Source organism: Cibotium barometz, chromosome 8, assembly GCF_041138505.1.
Source record: "Cibotium barometz isolate CiBa-2024 chromosome 8, ASM4113850v1, whole genome shotgun sequence".
Taxonomy (NCBI): Eukaryota; Viridiplantae; Streptophyta; class Polypodiopsida; order Cyatheales; family Cibotiaceae; genus Cibotium; species Cibotium barometz.
In genome coordinates this window covers 39,090,362-39,114,813 of record NC_141053.1, presented here as the reverse complement: position 1 = coordinate 39,114,813, position 24,452 = coordinate 39,090,362, and the positions used below count along the sequence as shown (strand labels likewise).

Sequence of the window (24,452 nt, the reverse complement as noted above, 5' to 3'; positions counted from 1 at the left end):
CATTAAAGCCGATCATATGGTGAAGCTTTTTCTTGCTCACATATTTAAGCATCATGGTATGCCTAAGTCCATTGTTGGGGATAGAGATCCTAGGATTACGAGCCTCTTTTGGAGGGCTCTATTTGACAACATGGGCACTAAGCTTGAGTTCTCATCTGCTTATCACCCCCAAACAGATGGTCAAAGTGAGGCTGTGAATTCTGCTGTGTTGGATTTGTTGAAGTGTTATATGGCAGATCAAAAGAGCGCCTGGGAGAAGTATCTTCCACTTGTAGAGGTTGCCTATAATAACACAGTACATGTCTCCATGGGAAAGGCCCGTTTGAGATTATTTATGGCAAAGTGATCTTACCACCCATCCTTCGTACAAAGGATGATATTTTTGTAGCCGATGAGTATGTGCGTGATTTGGATGTTGCCTTTGCTCAGGTTCGGATAGCCGTTGCATGCTCTCAAGACAAGCATAAGAGGGCTGCCGACAAGCATAGAGGGGACATGTAAGTCAAGGAAGGTGATTGGGTATTGCTGAAATTTGAGAAAGCTAGGCTTCGGAAGCGGCTAGGACGAGAGGGATCATATCCAAAGCTTTCTACTCGATATTATGGACCCTTCAAAGCGATTGAAAAGATCAATGAAGTGTCCTATAGGTTTACCTTACCCAGTCATTGGAAGATTCATAATGCTTTTCATGTGAGTCTTTTGTGGAAGTATGTGGGGCCAGATCTGGAAGAGGCTGTCAGAGAAGATCCACCCAAGGTTGATGAGCGTGAGGAGGTCCTCCAACCAGAGTAGATTGTGTTTCACAAGGAGAGAAGGCTACCAGCAGGAAAGCTTTCCAGGAGATACCTTGTGAAGTTTAAAAATTATTTACCCATTGATGCACAGTGGGTAGATGAGGATTACTTCGTTGATTACCCACAACTTTTGTAGGCATATCTTGAGGCTTTTTTGTTGAGGTCAACTGCTTAGAAGCCGGGGGGGGATGTCACCATTTGGTCCATCTCCATTTCTGGAGCCACTTCTATGGAACTTGTTAGCACTTTCATCCCCAGTTTCTAATCTTTTATGGTGCCCATTTGGTCCCCTTTTGTATGGCCCTTGCTTGTGGGCTGGCCATCCCTTTTTACTATTTTTCTGGGATTTTTCCCAGCCATTCTGGCATTTTTCCAGTCGGCCATGTCCAACAGCTCCAGTCGGCCTGTTTATGAGCTCCAGTCGGCCAGCACTTCCCCACTATAAATAGTGGGTGCTGGCCTCTCATTTCTCATTCAGTCTTGTACATATTTTGCTCCCTCACTTATGAGACTAACAGTGTCTCTTGCTTGGGACTGTTTTGGTTCAGTATATTCAGCATAGTTTGCTCCATATCTCTCTCTCTTGCACTCTCTGTTCAGCACATTCTAGTGCCACTCCAAGACTCATGTGAAAGAGCCTCGTCTACAGAAGTGGGATCAGAAGGACCATTAATGATTGTAGACATAAGAGCATAATTAACAAACATGTGGCTCTCATGAATTTGTTTCCCTGTAACTCTGGAAGAACGCCGAAGAGAACCAGGCGGAGGAGCAGAAGGAAGCTCACGTAACCGAGAGTCACGAACTGTCTGACAATACCAACCAGGTACAGATCTACTCGAACTCGCCGGAGGAGGAGCAGGGTCATCATCATGTGACTGAGTATCCTTAGCTGGAGGTGTAACAGTAACAGCGGGAGCAGGAGGAGCAGGAGGAGGAGGAGGAGGAGGAGGTGCAGGAAGAAGAAGCTCACCACCCCCCTGTGAAGATGTAGGAGTCTCGTCGAACACCACATCACGGCTCACCACAACAACTTTACGGGCCTGAGGATCATAAAGACGATCTGCCTTGGACACAGTGTTGTATCCAAGAAAAGTCATGCGCTGAGACTTCGAGTCCAACTTGGAGCGGTACTCCTTAGGCACATGAACATATGCCGAACATCCAAATATCCGGAAATGAACAACGGAGGGCTTCTCACCATGGAAAGCCTCATATGGAGTTTTGTCGGGAAGAGCAGCATTAGGAGACCTATTCTGAATGTAGACAGTAGTGGAAGCCGCCTCAGCCCAGAAACGTCGAGGTAATGAAGAATGCTCAAGCATAGCACGGGCCATCTCCATAATGGTCCTGTTCTTCCTCTCGGCAACTCCATTCTGTGATGGAGTATATGCTGTAGTAAGCTGTCTCCGAATGCCATGTGTCTTGCAATATTGCTGAAACTCCTGGGATGTGAACTCACCCTCTCCATCGGTCCTGAGAGCCTTAACCGAGTGACCGGTCTCTTTTTCCACCTCGGCTTTCCAATCACAGAAGTGATGAAAAGTCTCATCCTTGGTCTTCAAAAAGAAAACCCAAGTATATATGGTAAAATCATCCACCATCACGAGCATGTACAACGCCTTACTCAAAGACGCGGTACTCGTAGGACCACATAAGTCTACATGAATGAGAGCAAGTGATGTCGAAGATCTGTGTGTCGCCTCCTTCGGAAAGGCGGCTCGGTGTTGCTTCCCCTGTAAACAAGAGGAACAAGTAGAAGACGGATCCTTGATGGTCAGTAATCCATCAACCAACCCATCCTTCGAAGCTCGCTGCAGAATCTGATAGCTCAAATGGCCAAACCGAGCATGTCAAAGAGCAGAAGAAGCACCAGAAGAAAGCAGAGCAGTCAATTTGTAGAGGCCACTATCTTGGACTCCCTGAGCCAAGATGCTACCAGTTGCCTTATCACGAATGGTAATCTCATAACGAGAAAAGATCACCTCCGCACCCTGAGTTGTAAGAGCACTCACTGACAAAAGGTTAAAAGCCAAATCTGGAATATACAAAACGTCAGAGAAGTACCTCTTGTCCTCGTCAGAACGGAAGATGGGGATAGTGCCATGACCATGCACTGGCACAGAAGAAGAATCACCCAGTGATCTCGCCTGATCTGGCAGTGAAGTCCTCGAACCAATCTTGATGGGGTGTCATATGAGCAGTAGCACCGCTATCAACAATCCAAGACCGTGACTGAGAAGTCACAAGAGCAAGTGTACTTGCTAAGAGAAGAATGCCATCATCCTTCTTGGGTTGAGACACCGCCATTGAGGAAGAGTTCTTCGCTGCTTCATCACGCTTCTTCTTGTGACATTGGGGTGACTTGTGACCCTTCTTGCCACAATAATGACATTTAATGTCCTTATTCTTTGTCTTTATCCTTATCGGAATCCTTGGAGTTCTTGTCAGAATCCCCTTTTCCTTTCTTTTGTTGAGTCTTCCCTTTATCTCGTGCTGCCAAAGCTCCATCAGGGCCACCGGAGGTGCCAGTCCACTCCTCAAAGCAAGACTCAATCTACATAACGGAGGGGAGAACTTCCTCCCAAGTAACTGGAACAGGACGAGGAGAAGAAACCAGAGACTGAAAGTATGCATTAAACCTCTCTGGAAGTTTGGAGAGCAGCCGAATAGCCATATCCTCTGTGGAGATGTCCTTGCCACAAACAGCAAGCTCGTCCCGGAGATCTTTCATCTTCGAGATGAAAGCAGATAAAGATGGAAACGCAGAAACTGATAAGTTCATAAGTTGCTTTTCCAATGCCAAAATCCGACCCGGAGACTTAATCTCATAGAGATTTGCAAAAGCCTTCCAAACTTCATGTGCAGCATCTGCTGTACGCACATGAGAGAGAACAGCATCCTGACAGTTCAACATCAGGAAGGAGAAAACACGTCGATCATTCGACTGCCAAATATCAATTTGTGCCTGAGTCACACCACCGGAAGCAAGGGTGGGAGGGGTGGCATTGGCCGGTGTAACATGCCAATCCTAGAGATCCACGCCACGCAAGGCCGATTTCACCTTCACCTTCCATAGGGTGTAGTTGGAACCATCCAACTTGGCAGACTCAGCAAACATATGAAGAGAAGTGGGAGCAGCCATCACAAAAGCTTGGGCTCAATCTCAAGAAATGCACAAACTTTGAAGAAAAGGTGTCCTCCAGAGGTACCAAGAGTGCCACCAAAGCCTGCAACGCCACAAGCCCCCTCTGCAAAGGGAAAGGGCCACTGGAGAGGAAAACGCAGCAGTGAACAAGTGCTGTCCTGTAGAAAACAGGCCGCCTGCAGTCCAATCTCCAAGTGGGCAATGAAATGCTGATCAACAAGAGCCAGATGGCTGAATTGGTGAAGCCAATCTGAAGGAAAAGCGACCAGCAGGGTGCTGTCCAGAAAACGCAGCAGCAAAAGCTATGAATCTGGAAGAAAACGCAGAGGAGTAGGTGCTGAAAACAGGGCTGAATCTGGGGCAGCAGAAAGGTTGCTAAACCGGGAGCGATGATACCATGAAAGAGTGCATAGAGCGGAAGCAGAGTGGCACTAGAATGTGCTGAATAGAGAGTGCAAGAGAGAGAGAGATATGGAGCAAACTATGCTGAATATACTGAACCAAAACAGTCCCAAGCAAGAGACACTGTTAGTCTCATAAGTGAGGGAGCAAAATATGTACAAGACTGAATGAGAAATGAGAGGCCAGCACCCACTTTTTAAATATGTACAAGACTGAATGAGAAAGTGGGTGCTGGCCTCTCATTTCTCATTCAGTCTTGTACATATTTTGCTCCCTCACTTATGAGACTAACAGTGTCTCTTGCTTGGGACTGTTTTGGTTCAGTATATTCAGCATAGTTTGCTCCATATCTCTCTCTCTTGCACTCTCTGTTCAGCACATTCTAGTGCCACTCTGCTTCCGCTCTGTGCACTCTTTTAGGAGTGTCACTCCATAGAGTGGCCAGCTTTGTACCATGTTCATATGTGGCGAGGCTAGTATCCCATGTGAAAGGGTCAGTCATCTTGTGTCACATGGACGGGAGCCAGTTTTGAGCCACCTGTGTGTGACCAGTATTGTGCCATATGGATGGGAGCCTATTTGCTGCCACCCATGTATGATCAGGATTGTGTCTTACCCATGGGACTGTCACTCCATGGTAGGATTGGTATTTGTGCCGAGCTGTCTATGGGATTGTCACTCCATAGGAAGGCCCGTGCCAGGATTTGTGTTTTGCCTATGGGACTGTCACTCCATAGGAAGACCAGGACTTCACATTTTTGTTGTGCCAATTTTGTGCCCGACAAGAAATTCTTGTACAAGTTTCATGAAAGGGAGATTTCGTCCATTACATGTGCACATGCATTCATGTTTGTATGCATAAACTTGTTTTCGCATGACTTGTTCTCGTGTGTTTGCATGCTATGACGTGCCAGTACACTGGACGGGGACGTCCCTAGTGTACCGTGGGCGTGCTGTTTGCTGACGAGTTGGTGTGGCATGTGAACAGGTGGTAAGTATTACCTTTTTGGCCTTTTTCAAATGTTAAATCTATAAAGTAGTGTAAACCTTAATATTTATAAGGTTGGGTGTTCACACATTTAAAATAATGAGTGGACACCTTTCTATGTGGGTGCCCATGGATTAACCATTGATTAAGGCCTAATAATATTTAAGACTAAGGATTGCATGGGGAAAAATCCCCTTTTGCATGCGGATGGTGGTATGGGGTGGTTGATGGAAAGGGGCACCGCCTGGATTGGAGGAGTGGGAATGGTTTTCTCCCACCGCTGGCTGCTTTCTGCTCTGGTATTCGCCATCAAGCCTATCGGCGTGCTGCTGCTCCTGGACCCGCCATCAACACCCGCCTGCTGCTGCCCCTGTATCCATCCTCACATCCGCCTGCTGCTGCCCCTATATCCATTCTCACATCTGCCTACTTCAGCTTTTGTACCCGCCATCACCACCTGTTGCTGTAGCTCCTGTACCCACCATTAGCACCTGTTGTTGCAGCTCCTGTACCCGCTATCAGCACCTGTTGCCACAGCTCCTGTACCCACAATTAGCACCCGTTACTGCTGCTCTTGTACCCGCCATCAGGACTGGTTGCTATTGCAGCCCCTACCTCTTCTTCCGACTGTCTTCCTATTGCTGTCTGCACCAACTAGGACCGTATTAAAGGAGACAGTATCCTCTCCTTAGACCCCAATTTGAATCTCAATTAGGTACTTGTTTCTATAATTCAAATTCAGATAAGATTAAATTTAAATGTTGTTTCTCCAAGTCTTGTGTAGGAAATCATCACCACCGGTTTCCTTCACCATGGAAGGCCACTGGGATGGTGATCTTTCCCTGTGAGTACCTTGACCGTGTCCTCACATTTCGAGGAGCCAGTGAAGGTCAATGGGGTTTGAGGGAAACTGGGAGCAAAGCTTACTTGGGAGCACCAGGTACCACTCCCTCCATGGTGCCTCACCCTGCCAGGTGTTAGTACGGGCGTGCTTGTTGGTGCACGGTCTCGGAAGACTAGTGAGGGGCGGGTGTTCACCCAGTGAAGGTGGGAGATTGCATGTGATTTGGTCAACTCCGACAACCGATTCTTCATCGACAAAAATCTTATTGTTTTCAGTTGTATTTACTCCATGTTATGGAGAAATCTAGCCTTGGGGCCCTTGAACACTTGTACATATAAATACTCCAAGAAATACAAACTGTATTGAGGGGGGGGAGGGGGGGGCGGCCCTTTCCAGCCTCAGTGATGGTGTGAAGTGTTCTTTGTCATTTCTAGTTTTAATGTTGCAAGTATTGTTCCATTGTTTGTATTGGTTAAGTGATCTAATAATGTGTAGTTTATCTTCCGATTTGTAGGCCTCTTGTAGGGAGCGGTTACATCCTTATTCAAGATCAAGTAAACCCTTGTACCTAGGGGATATTATACCCCCCTCTCAGAGACTCCTAAGACCATCACGCATCACAAACCGTGTCTCCTTTAAGCTATCAAAGTCTCAAGGAACCTGGGCTTTAACCCACTTCTACCAAACACAGTCTAGCTATTGCCATAATTGAAGACAAATGCATACTTATGGTATTGCTATGTATGAACATGAGCTTAACAAGGGCAATTTTCCCATGTGGTTTTTTCCCTTGGATATCTAGTGTGAAAGGACACTTTTATCATACGCTTTGTACTTGGATATTATATTGGATGTGAGTGTGGCACGGTTGACTTGCACCTTCACCCTCCACACATTCTTTGTGTACTCTATCTCTGTGCATCTTTGCAAGTTTTGTGTACCGCTCTGCATCAAATGCTAACCCTAATACTTGACCCCTGTGTGTGTGTGAGTCCAACAATAAGTATATGATCAGTAGTACCATAGACAAACTCGACCATAGGGATGCACCTTGCCCAATAAAATGGTCGCTTGGACCAAAACCTGATTCCACTCTCTCTGTGCGCCCATCGGATTGAGGATGATTAGAAAAACACATCTGTTGAATCTTTTTTTTTTCTTTTTCCGAGAAAAGATCCTTTCATTAGTTATATAAAAACGCCCGTAGGGCTACAAAAGATCTCTCCTGCTCCTAAGAGAGATAGAGCATCGAATACATCATGGCAGCCCGGGAGACTCTTCCTAGGTACTGCAAAATACAAGCATCAGTACAAAGAACTGAGCCGCTAAATCATACAATAGGGGGGGGGGGAAGAGCCAAACAGGTGGCCTGTAGTGCCAACGGGCGGGGGGATCCCGTGTGTAAGGTGTAGAAAGGGCCACAGCGCCAAGTGGTGTGAAAGGCCTGGCGCCGTAAGATCGCCTCATCCGAGTCTCCCCGAATGCGGTCGTACTGTCCTTGCAGGGTGTGGATCAACTCCTGCCAAATCCCCCGTACAGTCTCTGCTGGTGGCTCCAATCTCCCCTCAAAGGCCGTAAAGCACCGGGCCCTCCAGGTGAACCAGATGGTGAGGCTGCTGAGGAGCTCCCATCGTAAATCCCTCTCCTGTGTCCAGCTGGCGGACGAGAAATCCGGTGCCGGAACCAGGCGAGGCTGGCCCCTAATAAATCTGATGGCCTGACTGCCCTGCTCCATCTCATAGCCCATAGCAGGCCCTGACGAAGTCGACCAAGCAGCGGCACCCCACGTAAACATACCCTCTAGAGAGAGGGGGGCCAGAATACGTAGCATCCGCCGCAGCCAAATTTGTTGTGCCTGAGGGCAGTCCCAAAGGCAATGTCTCTATGTCTCCATAGGGTGGCCGCATCGGACGCAGGCCGCCGGAAGACCGTTGTAAATAAGCCAAGTGCCAACTGCTGAGCCCCTGTGGGCGACCAGCCACTGAAAAGCCGAGATCCTGCGGGCCTGTCGACTAGCCCAGAGCCGAGCCCAGAAATCCTCCAGGAACTCCTGTGAGAGTCCCTGTAGTCGCCAATGCCCCGCTGCCGCTGGAGAAACCGTCCTCCTCGCCGTCAAAATATGCCGTCCCAGCCGAACAGTATACTGGAAAAAGGTGATCTCTGTGGCCTCAAGGGATGCATAAGGATCATGCCACTCGTACTCCCCGGGGTCCCACTGTAGCCGGGCCAAGGGGCGCGCTGCATATGCCCATATGCGCCAATCCGGGAGCACATCAGCAGGGTCGGGGTCAATATGCCACTTCCGAGAAGCGGCGGCCACTACCCGAATCCTCTGAAAGGTGCACTCTGCAACCAAAGGCGACTCCACCTCCACTCTCTGGAGTCTGCCCTCATCCTGAATCTCATAGTAGAGGCATCTGCCATCCTCAGTGCTAGCTCTGACAGCAATCAGGATCTCCAACTGTGTAAAGGCTCCCATCCACCGTGGGGCCACTGGCTCGAGAGGCGTGAACCACTCCTCTGTGAGTGCCTCCTGTATATCATCCCTCATAATCAACCCCCCTCTGAAGTGACTCAGCCTCTCCACTGGGATCTCCTCTGGTAGACTGCAGAAAGCCTGCCAGTCTCCAAAACTACGAGCTGGGCCTGCCGCTAAAGGTCCCCAGGCTAGACGAGGCCGAGAACCCAGCATATGACCCTGCTCCGTGCGAATCGCTGGGCTCCAGATGAGCGGCTGCCTGGCCCGCTCCTCAACACAAGAAGGAGGCCGCTAAGAGAGCCCCGGCCTCAGCAGCTCCCAAGCTCTCAGGATACTCAAAGCAAATCTGTCCTCCCGTCCTCTACTGAGGCCTGTCCTCCTCATCTCTATGAAGATCCAGCGAATCTCTGGTGCCCAAGTACCCCCTGCTGGGGGCGCCCGAGCCTGCAGTCGCTGCAAGAGGAGCTCTTTCCAAGGCTCAGCGCCTGGAAGCAATCCCCGAACAATAAGCTTCCCCAATAAGGCTCTACTCTGATCGACTGGATCTATAATGCCCAAACCGCCCTGAGCCAGCGGAAGTGTAATAACTGCCCATGCAACCTTTGCCCGAGCTGGCTGACCGTCCCTCCCAGACCACAGAAAGTTCCTGATCAGCCTCTGTACCTGGCTGATGCAAGAGCTCGAGAAAATCCAGCAAGACGTAATGTACCACATGGTCGCTAATAGCACCTGATTTGCCACCACCACCCTCCCAGCCAAGGATAGTCGAGCTGTACTCCAATACAATAGCTTCTTCCGAATGCTCAGAAGAAGCGGGGCAATCTGCTGCTCAGGTGACAAATCTAGGCCAATCTGGCATCCCAAATACCGCACTGCTGTGCCTGGAGGAATCCATCTAAAACCGAGGTCCGGGCTCCATGCCGGAGTGGGAGCACTACTGATCCAAAAGGCCACTGTCTTGCGCCAATTGATCAATGCTCCCGAAGCTGCACTAAAAACCTGGAGCGACTGCTCAGCCCGAATAAGATTGGCCTCATGGCCATGCAAAAATAAGCCCGTGTCGTCTGCAAACTCAGCATCAAGCAGGTCCTCCCCCCGGACTGGGAGCTGCAGTCCTCTCAAACCAACCTCTGCTGCCGTCAAATACATACTCATAGCCTCCGCAAAGAAGAGAAAAAGGAAAGGGGCGAGAGGACACCCCTGACGGACTGATCTGGTCAGCTCAAAACTCGGCCCCCGTCCTCCTGCAATTAGCACCTGGCTGCGAGCTGTGGAATACAGAGCTGCCACCCCTCTGATCCATCCTGGCGCAAAGCCCAGGCGAAGCATAGTGCCCTCTAAGAAACCCCAATCAACTCTATCGTATGCCTTCTCAAAATCGAGAAGCATCACGACCAAGTCCTCGCCAAGAAATCTAGCTCGGGCCGTTGCCTCCCAGAAAGTAAAGATGTTGTCAAGGATACTGCGCTCCTTGACAAATCCTGTCTGAGTAGCATGAATCAACTCCCCCAGGAAGGGCTGGATCCTCAAACTCAAGGCCTTTGCTAAGACCTTGTAGACAGTGTTGAGGATCGTAATAGGCCTCCAATGCCGAATGTCATCTGATTCTCCCTCCCCCTTGGGGATAAGATAGATCAAGCCCTCTGAAAAGCTCTGCGGCATCACCCCAGTGTCCAAAACATGCTGAAAGCCCCTGCGGAGGCCTGGCCCCAAAAGGTCCCAATAGCGCATAAAAAGGGCCGGCGTCAGTCCGTCCTCCCCTGGGCAACTATGTCGCGGCAGAACCCTCAAGGCCTCGGCAAGCTCAATCTCTGACAGAGGCGCACCTAGAACTGTACGCATATGGTCTGTGACCCTCCTCTGCACATGGGCCCACACAGTCTGTCTGCAAACATCTCGATCCTCAGTGTGGCTGGCTCCACTGAAAGCAGGTCACTATAAAATGCAGTAGCAATGGCTCTGATCTCCCCGAGCTCAGTAGCTACCGATCCATCCGGTCTACCAAGCTGGCGGACTCCTGCTCGTGCATGACGGGGTCCAGTGATCTCAAAAAACTCTCCAGTCACTCTATCACCAAGCTGCGTCCACTGAGAGGCCTGACGACGATAGTAAAACTCATGTCTCTGCTCCTCTACCTCTCTAACCTCCTGGCGTGCCTGGCTCAGCTGGGATGCCACCCACTCACATGCAGGCTGCTGCTCCTGAAGGCGCTATAGCGAAGCAAGGCTGCGTCTCAGCCGTTGCTCCCGCTCGCGAATCTCTCCCAGTTGTGTCAAAGCTGCAGCGTGCAGAAAAGAGCTAAGATCAATGAGTCCCTGGGCACACTGGCCCGCTGCATCCTGGTCAGAGCACTGACTATCATGCCAGATCCTCTCAATGTCCTCAGCGAGACTGGGATCTGTAAGTACCCTCTCTGGGATCCTCAACTGCAAGCTGGGCTCCCGTGTCCCCTCCTCCAATGTCAATATAACTGGCGCATGATCTGAAAATGAGGTGCCAGCGAGAATGCCGACGGAGCCCCCTCGCTCCCCTAACCAGTTGCCCACATAAAAGCGATCAATCCGTGATAGATTAGTCCCTCCCTGCCGACGATCCGACCGAGAGAAACTAAGACTGTCCTGAGACCGGGAGAAAGCCCCATGCTGCCATGCATCAGTGATCCTCGGTGACATGCAAAACCGGTCCCAAGCTGCAAGCTCCGTGCCGTGCACTGTAACATGACTGCCTCCCACCCTATCTGCCGGGTCCTCAAGCATGTTGAAGTCTCCCCCAACACACCAATGTGCGGCCTCTGGCAATGCATCTGTAACCTGAGTCCAGAACTCTGCTCTGGCACTAGCATGATTGGGCGCATAGATGTTGAGCACACCCAATAGCTCATCATGCATCCTCAGAATGACATACTGTGCTCTACCAGGCACAATGATCCCTCGATCCACAATGGCCTGCCACCATACATCTGCAATAACCATGCATACTCCTCCCTGTCCACCCAAAGGACCAAACCCTGCAGACCAAAAAGTGTCCCATCTACCAGGCATCACCGAACCATATCTCCGGATCCTGCTCTCACCCAAGTGGTGCTCCTGCATCATCAAAATATCAATGCTGCCACCAACCAGGCATCTCTGAAGCTCCTGTCTCAAGCAACCTCGATAGCGTATAAAGTGTGCTCCGCCAAGGCCCTGTACATTCCATGAGATGATCCTCATGGATGCCCTGCTGAGGTGGATGTTGTCTCAGCCGTATGGCGGGCCTTCGCAAGCGGCTTGGATGGAGAGTAGTCCCCATCCGAACGGCTGCGAATCTGCCCACCCAGTGTACTGCAAGAATCCCGGATCAGGCGCCAGTGGCTGTGGCCCATGGCGACTGCCTCCTGCTCTGACAGAGCAACCTCGTGTATACTCACATATCCAGGGTCGCGTGCCAAGTCTGCCACTATGCGCACGACCAAATGCCGAATCCCTGAGGTATCCACACTCTCGGGATCCAAGAAAAAATGAGCCAACTCCCAAAGTCGGCCTATCACATCTGTCACCTCCAGATCGCTCATGTGATGAGAAAACTCAACTGCCTGAGTCTTCAAAGTGCTGAGAGCGAGCTCTAGAGTCCACTCCCGGTCACAAGGTCCACATAGAGGGAACGAGAAGGCCACCGCTGAGTCTAGTGCCTCCTCCCCGCGGGCCGGAGGTATCACTACATGAACTCGAATGGGTGCTGGCTCATGGGGGCCCTCTGCTCCAAAAAGCCGTGTGAAGGTATAATCAAAAGCCTCGGAGCGCTGTCTAATGCCAAGGCGACTCAGCCGACTGCGGATAGATGAAATCCGTGAGGCCCTAATCGGCATAGATCTCCTCTGTGATGCTCGAGCGAGGTCTGTGCTCAGCGCTCTCCGGACTGCAGGTGAGCGCCAGGGAACTGCCAGGGCCTCCCGGGAAGGTGAGGCGGGCGGAGGGGGAGGAGGGGGAGGCGAGGGAGGTGGAGAGGGAGCCGCTGCCGAAACCGGAGCGGGGACGGGAGGAGGCGATGGTGGAAGCGAGGCGGTGGGAGGGGACGGGGGTGGGGGGGGAGAAGGAGGGGGAGCTGGCATCTCCTGGTCCTCAGTCGCTGCAGGGGTCTCCTCCTGAAGGGGAGCAAAGCTGTTCCTCACGGGAACCCAGTGAGGCTGAGACTGTGGCTGCTGCTGCAGCGATCTCTGGGCGTGCTGCTGTGGTTGTCTCCCTCGGCGGCGCCCCTGTCCAGGCTGCCACTCCGAGGTCTCTGTGGCCTGAGCAGGTGTCCCGGAGGCAGCCTGTCGAGCCGAATCTGTGGGCGGGCCATTAGTAGCCTGCTGCTGTGGTGAGGGTCGAGGTCTCCTGCGAGGGCAGGCCTTGGCCAGATGACCGACCTGCCTGCAAATGAAGCACTGGTTCGGGAGCCCCGAGAGCTCCACTCTCTGATCTATCCACCCCCCCCTATCCTAGGTAGCTGAATGACCTTAGGAAGGGAGGAGATGTCAGACACCAACACTCTGACCGAAGGTAGCCCAGCTGCTCTGGCCACCACTGAAGCTGCTGAGGGGCCCGTCTCTAGTACCGAGCCCACCAATGCTCCGAGCCTGGAGAGGAGCGGAAGATACTCCCGGCGGAGACCAGGGAAACAAACTGTAACATGGAAGAGGCGCTCTCCCTGCTCCGCCCGCTGCTGGGTCAAATCCATGCTGCCAAGGTCTGAAGAAAGCCCGAGCACCCCTGATGTCAAGGGGACTCATGGCAAGCACCTTGGCAACGCTCTGGGCGGCCTCGAACTCGAACTGATAATGTCCCCGGCCCAGAAGCTGTACATCCAGGATCTTGCCCACATCTGCAAGAAGGCGGGCCTGAAGAAGATCCCTGATCTCCCCTCTGCTGGGGCGAGTGCCGACTATACGGCAGATGGTGGAATGAGCCTGGAGGCGTTCCACCTCTGCGGTGAGGCTCGCTTCCTCTTCCGGCGAAAGAGAAAGCCTAATGGGGGTGACCTCAGGGGCGGGCGAGGGGGCTGCGGATGAGTCCCTCTGAGGCGGGGCGGGAGGAGCCTCCATCAGAGTCTGAAGCTGCGGCGAAGGCGAGGCGAAGGCGGGATCCTGCTGGAACCGAACTGCACACAGAGAGGCGGGATACGGAGCGAAAAAGAAAAACAAAACCCCAAGGGGCGGAAGCAAGAAGGAGGGGGGGGGAGGGAGAAGGCGAAGGAGAAAAAAGAAAAAAGAAAAAAACCCTAGAAAAGGGGGAAGGCGGGGGCTGCGCGCAAGAGGGAAGGGGAGGAAGCGAGCAGGCGGAAGGGGGGGGATGAGGCGCAGCAGAGGGGAGGGGGGCGCGAAGACAAGGGGGAGGCGCGAGGAGAGGAAGCGAGGCGGAACAGAAAAAGGGGGGGGGGGGCGCAGCAGCGGAAGCAGGCGGCGGGGGGGGGGGGGGGGGGGGGGGGGGGGGGGGGGGGGGGGGCTAAAAAAGGAGGCGGCGGGCAATGCGGGGAAGGTGGAGGGGGAAGGAGCGATGGGAAGGCGGGGGGGCGAGCAGGCAGGGGGGGGCGAGCAGGCGCTATGCAGAACCGCGAGCAGGGAGAGGTGAGACGGGAGCTTCAGCGAGCATTTTTCCCTTGATATTCTATATTTTTCCACCGTCTATTACATCTGTTGAATCTTAGACCCGCTGTAGAAGCGTTGCGACAATCATAAGGTATCTATCACAATCCGGCGCACAGATTGTATCATCACGGAACAACAATTGGTTCCAAAAAAAGATATTGCCTACCTTCCACCCTAACGGGTAGAACGATCCGCGAGTCCCGTTCTAAGTTAATGGAGCTCTCTCCTTGGATTTACTATCAATATCAAATGAAAACGATCGAATGTCATATGTAGTTTCCAGAACTCCCAATTAAGGATTTTCGCCACCTGGGTAGGGTTTAATCAGATGCCTTTGGCATTGATTATATATCCAAGGTAATGAACCTTGTATTGATTATATATCCAAGGTAATGAACCTTGTATAGAGAAGATTTTGATTTTTTCTCATCAACATAAAGCTCATTGCTTTCCAACAATTTCATCACTTTTTCCACGTCAATGTTGTGTTGCTCTTTTGTAGCTGAAAAATCAGTATGTCATCCAAAAAGATGAAGACACACTTGTTTATCAAGACCTTTTAAACCCGTATCATTTATGCACTTAAATGTAGCTGGGGCGTTTGTTAAACCAAAGGGCATGATCATGAACTCGTAGTGGGCCCGCTGAGTTGTTCAGAATGCGGTTTTGGGGATGTCCCTATCCACAATTTGTACCTGATAGTTGTCAGAATATGCAACGGAGATGATGCAGAAAAATACAGCACAAGAGGGAGAGAGATATAGGCGTGTAACTCTGCTCTATATACACAAGAAGATCCCGGGTATGGTACACAAATGGTATGGGGGCTGGGGGATCAGAGCATAAGTGACCTGTTCAGTTTCCTCTGACTAACGAACACAAGAACTACCAACATCAGTATTGGAGAGTTCTTGCCAACTGCTGCCATCTATTGGTAAGCTATCCACCATCTGGTCCCGGAAAGCTTGCACCTGCAGCGTATCCACACTTAAGTGGCCATCATCAGACTGCCACTCATCACAAACCTGAGGACGTGGGAGAGAGAGTGCTGAAAGCTTGTAAACTCCATTCTCCACTCCGCCTTCCCAAACCACCTGGCCTGTTGCTTTGTCCCGGAGAGCAACAAGATGCTCATCAAACTCCACTCGTACGCCAGTCTTTCAAACCTGATGCACTGACAACACATGAAAACCAAGTGCCGAAACATACAACACCTGGGAGGAATGCTTCCCCCCTCTGCTATCGGGAACTATCTCCATCCTGCCCTCACTGTGAACTGGGATAGTGGATGTATCCCCAGTAAGAATGTGACAAGAAAGCTTGCAGAGATCCTGTAAACCGGAGCGGGAAGGAGTCATGTGCCTGGGAGCACCACTATCGAGAATCCACTTCCGAGTATCCATTGCGGAGAGTCCTCCAATCTCCTCCCTGCCTGAAGAAAATGAAACATCGGTGTCCACCACCTCCAAGTGCACAAAAGCCGGAGTCTTCATGATTGCTCTGCTGAGGAATCTTCACCCTTCTCGGTCTTCCGCTTGGGACACTGCCTCCAATAGTGGCCTTTCTTGCCACAATCATTACAGGTCCTCTCTGCCTTTAGTTTCTCCCCGTCAGTAACGGACTTCTTCTCAGAAGACTTCTCCGACGAAGCCTTCCCTTTGCCCGTGTTACGGTTTTTCGACCGTTGGCCAGTTAAGGCCTCCGAACCTCCACCCTGAGGAGGGTTCGTGAATCGTTCCTCCTGGTCCAGGACCATGGGCACAAGCTCCTCCCACGTGATGGTGCTGAGCCTGCCACCCACTGGTAATCAAAGACAAGTAAAATGCTGAGTACGAAGAGGGCAAATGTGATAGCAACGTTATGGCCATGTCCTCTGACGATATCTCCTTCCCAGCCTGAAGAACTTCCTGCTGAAGAGCTTGTAGCTTGTTAATATGCTCCCGCATTGTCGACGACTTTGCAGGGCTCATAACCCGCATCTGTACTTCCAAGGAAATCCTCTTCATGGGCGATACCGTGTTGTAAAGAGAGGCCAAATGCTGCCATATACCTCTAGCCAGCGTCATGTGCTTTACATGATTGATTACCTGTGGTGTGCAGTTGAGAAAGATAAACGAACGGACCCTGGCGTTGACACGATCCCACATCTGTGTCTGAGCCTCCCGGTCCTTTCGGGTTGACGGTAACTCCCCTTCCTCTACTTCCGGCCGTGGAATACCAACAACGACGAAATCTGTGAGGTCGTAAGTTTCCAAAACAGATTCCATCATAACCTTCCATATGCCGTAGTTACTCCCGTCCAACTGACGGTCCACCGGGAACGTGGGGAGTGTCGGGATCTTCACATGCCTCTCAGCCATCTCTAGTAAATCTGCCATCGCGGGGATGTACTCTGAAAAGGGTGGGTGGGTGGGAACAAAGAAGAACTAATACCTGCAAGTGGCTGTCCAGCAAATCAGCCCGCCGTCCTCTTGCTTCTTCTCTTCCCGAACAGTCCAAAACAGTCCACGAATCAGCCACACAACAGTCCCCCTCTTGCTCACACAAATCCCAAGACCTATCTAGAGCCTAGGGCTCTGATACCATGTCAGAATACGTAGCGGAGATGATGACCAAATCTGGGACACGAGCAAAAAACGCATGCAGAAAAATACAGCACAAGAGAGAGAGAGAGAGAGATATAGGCGTGTAACTCTGCTCTATATACACAAGAAGATCCCGGGTATGGTACACAAATGGTATGGGGGCTGGGGGCCTATTTATATGCCCCCATATGAGCAGTTGGCCTGCTGAAAAAGACACTCCACGACTGCATCAACAGTCGGCCAGCAACAAATGAGGTCCACGACTGCATACATCCAGTCAGCCAGCATACAGAAGTCCACGACTGATGTCTGGGCAGTCGGCCAACCACAGGACTGCAGATGGGACAGTCGGCCAGCCACTCAGTGCTCGTGCCAACCTCTAGCAACCCTCCACACCACTCGAAAAAATGGGAAAAATAGGGAAAAAATACGGGGAGTGAGGAAAAATGGTAAAACACCTCATAAGGGCGGGCACACCCACAACAAAGGCCCTGGTGTATAAAACTGGACAGGAGATGACTTCTAACAATAGTACCCATTTTTGAGTTCAATCTTTGAAAACACCTTGGCCTCTCTAAGATATAATCAATCCCAGGCATAGGGAACTTGCTCTTTATCATCAGCTCGTTGAGCGCCTGATAATCTACGCAAAACCATGAGGATCCATCCTTCTTTTTCACAAAGAGGATCGGGGCTGCGAACAAAGAGACACTAGAGAGTATGAAACTGGATTGCAGCAATTCGTGGAGTTGACGGTCCAACTCCGTCTCTAAACTTATTGGGGGTTTGGAACCTGGAAGGAGCTGAATCTTGTGGTCCTTTGGGCTAGATGGGGGAAGTTTGGGAGGCAGGTTGTCCCAAAGAAAGATCTTTCGGAACTGGTCATGGAGGGCCTAGTACTTCTTCCAAGCACTTGTCATTGTTTGGGTGGTCTAAACATATATCACCGCACACTGTGCCACCTTTCCGGATCTCTCTTTTAGTTTGTATATGGCTAATGACTGGAAAGTTGGGTATCCCAAGTTCACACTTAATGATGACGGGAGCCTTTTGACACATTTCGGGTAATTGGTTTGTGTCATGGTCAAGTTGTCCAGCTCGTGCATTAGGTACATGACTCGTGCTTCATTATGAGAGTGGAACATGGTCTCGAGGACCATCCGGGTAGAGCCCTTGCAGAGCTACAGGATCGGATGTGAGGTACAATTGATCGCTTGACTGAAAGAGCAATCATGGCCATTGCTTGAGCATCATGGGCATCCCACCGTCTTTGATCTTCAGTGAGTCTAGGAGGTGATGCTGAAATGCTTGACACAACTTGTGCCACAGTTTGAGTCCCCCCTTGATGTTGAGGAGGTGCTAGGAGTTGGTGCTGGACGAGGCTCATGCCCCATGACAATCTCTCATAGTCCCTTGGCAACTAACAAACTCTTCACCATGAAGCTCCATAGTGAGTAGTTGGGGGGACTCAACTTGTGCCACAGTTTGAGTCCCCCCTTGATGTTGAGGAGGTGCTAGGAGTTGGTGCTGGACGAGGCTCATGCCCCATGACAATCTCTCATAGTCCCTTGGCAACTAACAAACTCTTCACCATGAAGCTCCATAGTGAGTAGTTGGGACCATAAAGCCAATCTTCATGAATGAACCAAACCCGGAAAGTTCAGTGGAAGCAGCTCTTTGTGACATCCTCACAGTAGTACGAAATTCCTCCCCCCCCCCCCCTTTGATGTGACCTCTTGGGAAAATAAGAGAAAAACATAGCTATGGGAGTGTGTACACAAGGCACCTGGATATGATGGGATTGAAGGTGTGGTCGCCGAAATATACCAAAAACAAGGTGTATACTTGAATGAGTTAACACAAGACTCTGGGAGTATTCCACAGGAACAGTAGTGCCTATGGATGCTTCCACTTCACAAAACTCCCCCTTATGAACAAGAATCCCTAAATATGCAGCACGGTGGCCTTGAATTTGACAAAAAGTGTATGAAAAAGAAAGCCCCAAAAAATGTGTGCACCTCTGTGAACAAAATGCTGATGTGAGCTGATCTTTTTCTTCCCTCTTTCCCTCAAACGCACAAGGCTGAGCTGGAGCTGAGCTGAGTATAGGGCTGGAGGAGCTACGTATAGGGCTGGCGGTGATCTCAAGAGGCGGACAGTGGGTGAAGATGGTCTCAGAGCCTGTCACGTGCATCCCGCACTAGGATGCCACGTAGACATGTCTGAACAAGAAGGTGCAGGACATGGAGTGGACGTTACCTTCAGCAAACCAAGCATTACTCTCTAGTGTATGCCAGCTCAACATCAATTCAACCTCTTCTCCAAGTCTAGTGTAATGTTGATAGGGCAAACCAAGCATTTCTCTCTAGTGTATGCCAGCTCAACATCAATTCAACCTCTTCTCCAAGTCTGGTGTAATGTTGATAGGGGAAACGTTGATGCATAATTGTTAACTACTGGCTATATCTTCACCTTACCTGGTGGAGCAGTTTCCTGGCAAAGTAAGAAGCAGATAACTGTTGCTTTGTCCTCTACTGAAGCTGAATATGTGGCAGCAGCTATTGCAGCAAAGGAAGGCATATGGCTTCGACGAATGCTTCAAGAGTTGGGTTTATTCCGAAGAGTTCCATTCCGAGCTTGCATCCATCTTCTCTTGTGCATATCTCTGTGTGGGTGTGTGATTGAGTGCTGTTAACAATAATTCTCTAGTTTTTGCACAAGCGAAATGTTTCTTGCTTTAATTGCACAAAGCAGGCATCTCCTGAAAGGGAATTTTGGCTGTAAAGTCCTGAGTCAATATTGAACGTTGGGGTCAGCCTACAGCTTGCTAAACTGTGTGAATGGATGCTGAACCCATTGTCTGAAAAGCCAGCCTCAGCCTCATTCCTGCTTTTAGCTGTCCTCTCAAGTTTCGTTCTTAAGTTTTATCCATATGTCAACTGTTCCAAAATTGGTGCCACTTTGTGTAACCTTACAGGAGGCTTGCAGATAAGGTTGCAGCAGCTGGCTTTCTGGTTGTAGTGCCAGACCTTCTATATGATGACCACTTTGACCCTGCGCACCCAGAGAATCGTCAGGAGTGGTTGGCCAAGCATCATCCGGAGGGAGTAGAATCCAACTTCACAATTTACATAGGTCTCGTGAACAGCACAAAGTATTATCTATTACTGACTATAGTCTGACTGGTAATTATGCAGAAACCAATGGATGATTTCAAGAAGATTGTAAATGCGCTACAAATGAAGGGAATTACGGCAATTGGAGTTGCAGGATTTTGTTGGGGAGGTACGAGCCTACGGTATTGTCAAGTAAGCTTGTTGAGAGATATGTAGCTTTTCGTTCAAGGATTTTCTTGCTGAGTTACCTGATCGTCTACTAATGAATGACATGTAGCCAAGATTGCTATCAGCTCAAGAGGGAGTAGCATTAAAGCGGTTGTGCTTCTCCATCCTTCTCGAGTCACCATTGAAGATGTTAAGGGTGAGCTCATACACTATTGGGCAATGATGTTAGTGGGGATGTCCTAGTATCTAGTCCATACTATGCATAATGGAGTTGATAGTTGTATAGTCTTGTGGGTTGATTACCATGAGTATATAACATGCACGTTCCTAAAAGGTGAATTTGGGCATGTTCCTAAAAGGTGAATTTGGGCATGTTCCTGGATTCATCTAGGTATATATATATGTTTTAAAAAGAGAGAAAACAAGAGATGGGACGTCTATAATGATTATTATGCATGTGTTTTTGGGTGGGTTTGCGTGCATATGCATGTGTGCCTATGTATGTGTTGCATGTATGCATGGATGTACGTATTCATGTATGGATATACATATGTACTATGAATGCATGTTTATGATATGTATGTATTTGAGTTTAAGCTTTGCATTTGTGTGTTCATTTATATATGTTTGTGTGTATGCATATATGTATGTTTGTGTATATGCATATACGTATGTATGTATTTTTTGTGTATATGCATATATGTATGTATATATTTGAGTTTACGCTTGCATGCGTGCGTTCATTTATGCATGTTGCATGTATATGTATGTATTTGAGTTTCAGCTTGCATGCTTGTGTTGTATGTCTATGATTGTGCATGCATCGTATGGATGCTTGCGTGTCTATATGTAATGTAATATGTATGTAATGTGTATGCATGCGTATGTATGAATTTAAGCTGCATGCTTGTAATATGTATGTATGTAAGTTTAAGCTCTCATTGGGTTTCTCTTATGTATGTTTATTTTGAGTTAAAGCCCTCATTGGGTATTCTTTGCAGCTGTCCAGGTTCCCATTGCAATTTTAGCAACGGAAATAGATAGGACAACACCTGTTCATGTTATAGAAGAGTTTCGAACAATTCTTAAAAATGAAGCAGGGGTAATCTGTTGGACTCACCCAGTTCTCTTGGTTTCTTAACCTTGACTGTCAAAGTTGAAACTAGTAGTGATCTTGTTCCACTTTTGTGGCATTCTTTTTCTCTTATGGTTTATGCACTCCACAGGTTGAGCATTTTGTGAAGATTTATCCTGGAGTCCAACATGGTTGGACTGTGCATTATGATCCAAGTGATGAACAAGTTGCCAAGCAAGCAGAAGCTGCTCATGATGATATGATCTCTTGGTTTCAAATGTGTATGCAGGAAAGTGCATAGCATCATTGGCTATTAGAAGCCTTGGCTTTGCTTCCATGTATCTGAGAAAGGAGGGAGTACCCTTTTGATAGAACATAATATACCATAGAAACAAGGATCACAATTGTGCAGTTACTATCTTGGTCTTCATTTGAAGCCCACTAGTAAGGAAAATTTACTTTTATGGCCTTTACGCCCATTGCAGCCTTCAAGTTTCAGGCCTGTACACAGCTATAAGATGTTGACTTTTGATACTAAATAATTGGTTGAATTTAAAATTTGATACTTTATCCATGCAAGCATTAGTAGACTTGCCATTGAAAAGATAGATTATATTATAATCTATATGATCTGCACTAAGGTATAGAACCATTTTTTCCAAGGGGCACATCAACAAAATCTAGAATTCTAGGGTGTAGTCCTAGATGGAAAGCTTTCCTTGAGTAACTTGATTGGAACTTCCTCATTGTCACATGTTTAAGTAAGCCATATGAGTTTTTCCATCAACAGAAGGAAGGAGGATGGAAGGAAATGCACATTCACAAGAGGTCACTTACTCAAAATATGCCCACCAGTGGTGGTAGCTCTAATGGTGGTAGCTTTAATGTCCATTTTGTAAATTCTAATATACTGAGGCATTGGCTGGACACTAGCTAACAAATTGTGTTTCCAATGTGATGGTGTTTCGCAACCATACCAAAGGAAAGACATAAATCTTACTCAAAAGTAAAGGAGCTAAAGAATGCATATTAGTGTAGTCACTCTTATATTTGCTAGCAAATTTAGCTAGTGATGAAGCTCATTTGAGTCTTTTTACATTAGATTATAGAAGTTTTTTTTAAAAAAATACAAGTAGAGAATTTTTTCCTCTTTTGTAAAAGCCTATGTATACGAGTACTTGGAAAGTAAGTTTATTGTGGTTAAGCCAACCACTTAGGTGCTAATATTGCTCTTGTTGGTGTCACCTTTGCGATTGATGATGTTTGTGAGGAAGTTAGTCATGGACATGTGGTGATCCTTTCACTTTTATCGCTCTTTTCCATGCCAACATACCGAAATATCGACCAATGGTGATGAAACAAATGTGTGTGTGTGTGTGGGGGGGGGGGGGGGGGAACCTTACCCGCATGTTTGCAAAGTTTCATTACCATTGGATGATGCTCAATTGGCTAGGTAGTGTCGAGTGTGCATTTTGCAAGTTCCTTAAGCCGTTCACTTACTTTAAAGGAAGCATGCAAAGAGATACTCATAAGTGTTTCATCAATAGTCAATATGATGTGCCTAGTCCCTTAGTTTGTGAAGTGGAGTTGAATTGCTCTTCTTCATGCCATCATTGAGATGCCAATATACCTAGACGAGGATGCGCATGGTCTAATAGTGGTGAATCCCAATGACAATGCCAAATTTTATCCATATCTGATGCATGTACGTATGTGCTTGAAATCTCCATTTTCATCTTTAGATTTGAGCTCTAGAATGTGAACGAGTGGTGGAAGGGCATGAGCTTCTTGTTTATAGGCCATAGTGTTGTGGCAAGAGATTGGAAGGATCCCACTATATCGAGAAAACTAGTAATGAAGAAAGTCAATAATCTCATTATGCTCTTGTAACAAGATCGGAATATGAAAAATAAGCATGAAAAGTAGAAAAAATATGAATGTATCTCTAAGAGTTAAGGTAATATATAGAAAATCCAACACGTAGCAGCATAAAAGTCGGAAGAGGCTCAATGTTCAAGACAACATGTTGAAACAAGTGTCCTTTGGTACTTCACAGTAGAGCCATAAAAGAAAAATCATGTGTGAGTGTGCTAGGCTATCGTTCGGATTCTCTCCTTGTCACACCAAGGAGACTCCACACAATGGAAGTGAAGAAATGGATCTCTTTGCCCAGACGAAGGCAAGAAGATGGATAGAGAAATAGAAAGAAAGCTCATGAGAGAGAAGTCAACATTCAATCCAATCCATGCAAGCAAACCATCTAGCTACGCAAAGATTCAACCAAACCCAAACAAGGGAGTAAAGAAGAGGGAGAATTCATTTATATTCTATTGCAAGGGAATGAATAAGTATTACTCAATGTTAAAAATAACTTATATACAAATGACTAGCTTTCACACTCACGCGAGAGTACAAAGCGTGCATGAACACACTCCAAAAAAGAGTCATTGTCTTGTTGTGCAGAATTGAACTTCTTGAAAAAAACAATCTCCTCACTGAAGGAATTTTGGATTTCTGAAGTATAGGTAGGGCTTTTGTCGTTTTTGATTTGTGATTTTTTAAAAAAGAAATAAAAATGCTATGTGGATGTCCGCTAGGGCCCTGCTAGGCAAGCCCAAGAAGAAGCCCACACTCTCACTATTGGAATGGAGATCAATGTAGCAACACACGTAGATGCAATAAGCAAGGAGAGAGAGATGGAAGCATAACACTCATAGTAGATTGATGAGAATGAGTGCAGTGTGGCTGATCAATCTCCAAATGGCAATAAGCCCTAAGCTTTATGAAAATCTTCAAACTTCTGTCATGAGAGAGCCTTCGTGAACATATTTACCACCTTGTCATGTGTAGAGACATAAGCCAGGGTAATCTCTCCTATAATGAGCCTCTCCTTGACATAATGATAATGCACCTCAATGTGCTTTGTATGATCATGAAACACTAGATTCCTTGCAATGGCTAATATACTTTAGCTGTCAGTCAAGATAAAGGTGAAGGATTGCTGTCCAACACCAAGATCTGCCAAAAGGTATATGAGCCATCATACACACTCCACAGTCACTATAAAAGCTGCCTTGTACTCACCTTCATAGCTCGAAGTGACCATTGTTGGCTGAGCCATGATATACATGAACCACTAGGTGAAAACAAAAGCCAATAGTGGATACTCATGTGTCATAACATCCAGCCCAATTTGCAGCTCCTTTTTGAGAATTTATTTGCTCCACATATGGCTACCGAGCATTGTA

At 48.4% G+C, this 24,452-nt stretch overlaps 1 protein-coding gene across 4 annotated transcripts in view; it reads left to right on the top strand.

Annotated features, from left to right (window-relative positions):
- Positions 1 to 21,668, top strand: part of LOC147636239 (endo-1,3;1,4-beta-D-glucanase-like) — an 82,107-nt gene extending 60,439 nt beyond the window's left edge. Inside the window, exons 2-6 of one of the 4 annotated variants that reach the window (XM_086801673.1) lie at positions 19,823 to 19,952; positions 20,043 to 20,153; positions 20,239 to 20,325; positions 21,139 to 21,231; positions 21,356 to 21,668. In XM_086801673.1, the coding sequence (XP_086657799.1) occupies positions 20,049 to 20,153; positions 20,239 to 20,325; positions 21,139 to 21,231; positions 21,356 to 21,505 (435 nt within the window). In that variant the 5' untranslated portion in view covers positions 19,823 to 19,952; positions 20,043 to 20,048 and the 3' untranslated portion in view covers positions 21,506 to 21,668. Of the gene's footprint in view, positions 1 to 19,822; positions 20,154 to 20,238; positions 20,326 to 21,130; positions 21,232 to 21,355 lie in introns of all 4 variants that reach the window. The other 3 variants (XM_086801675.1, XM_086801672.1, XM_086801674.1) reach the window with 3 other exon arrangements.
- The last annotated feature ends 2,784 nt before the right edge of the window (positions 21,669 to 24,452 follow it).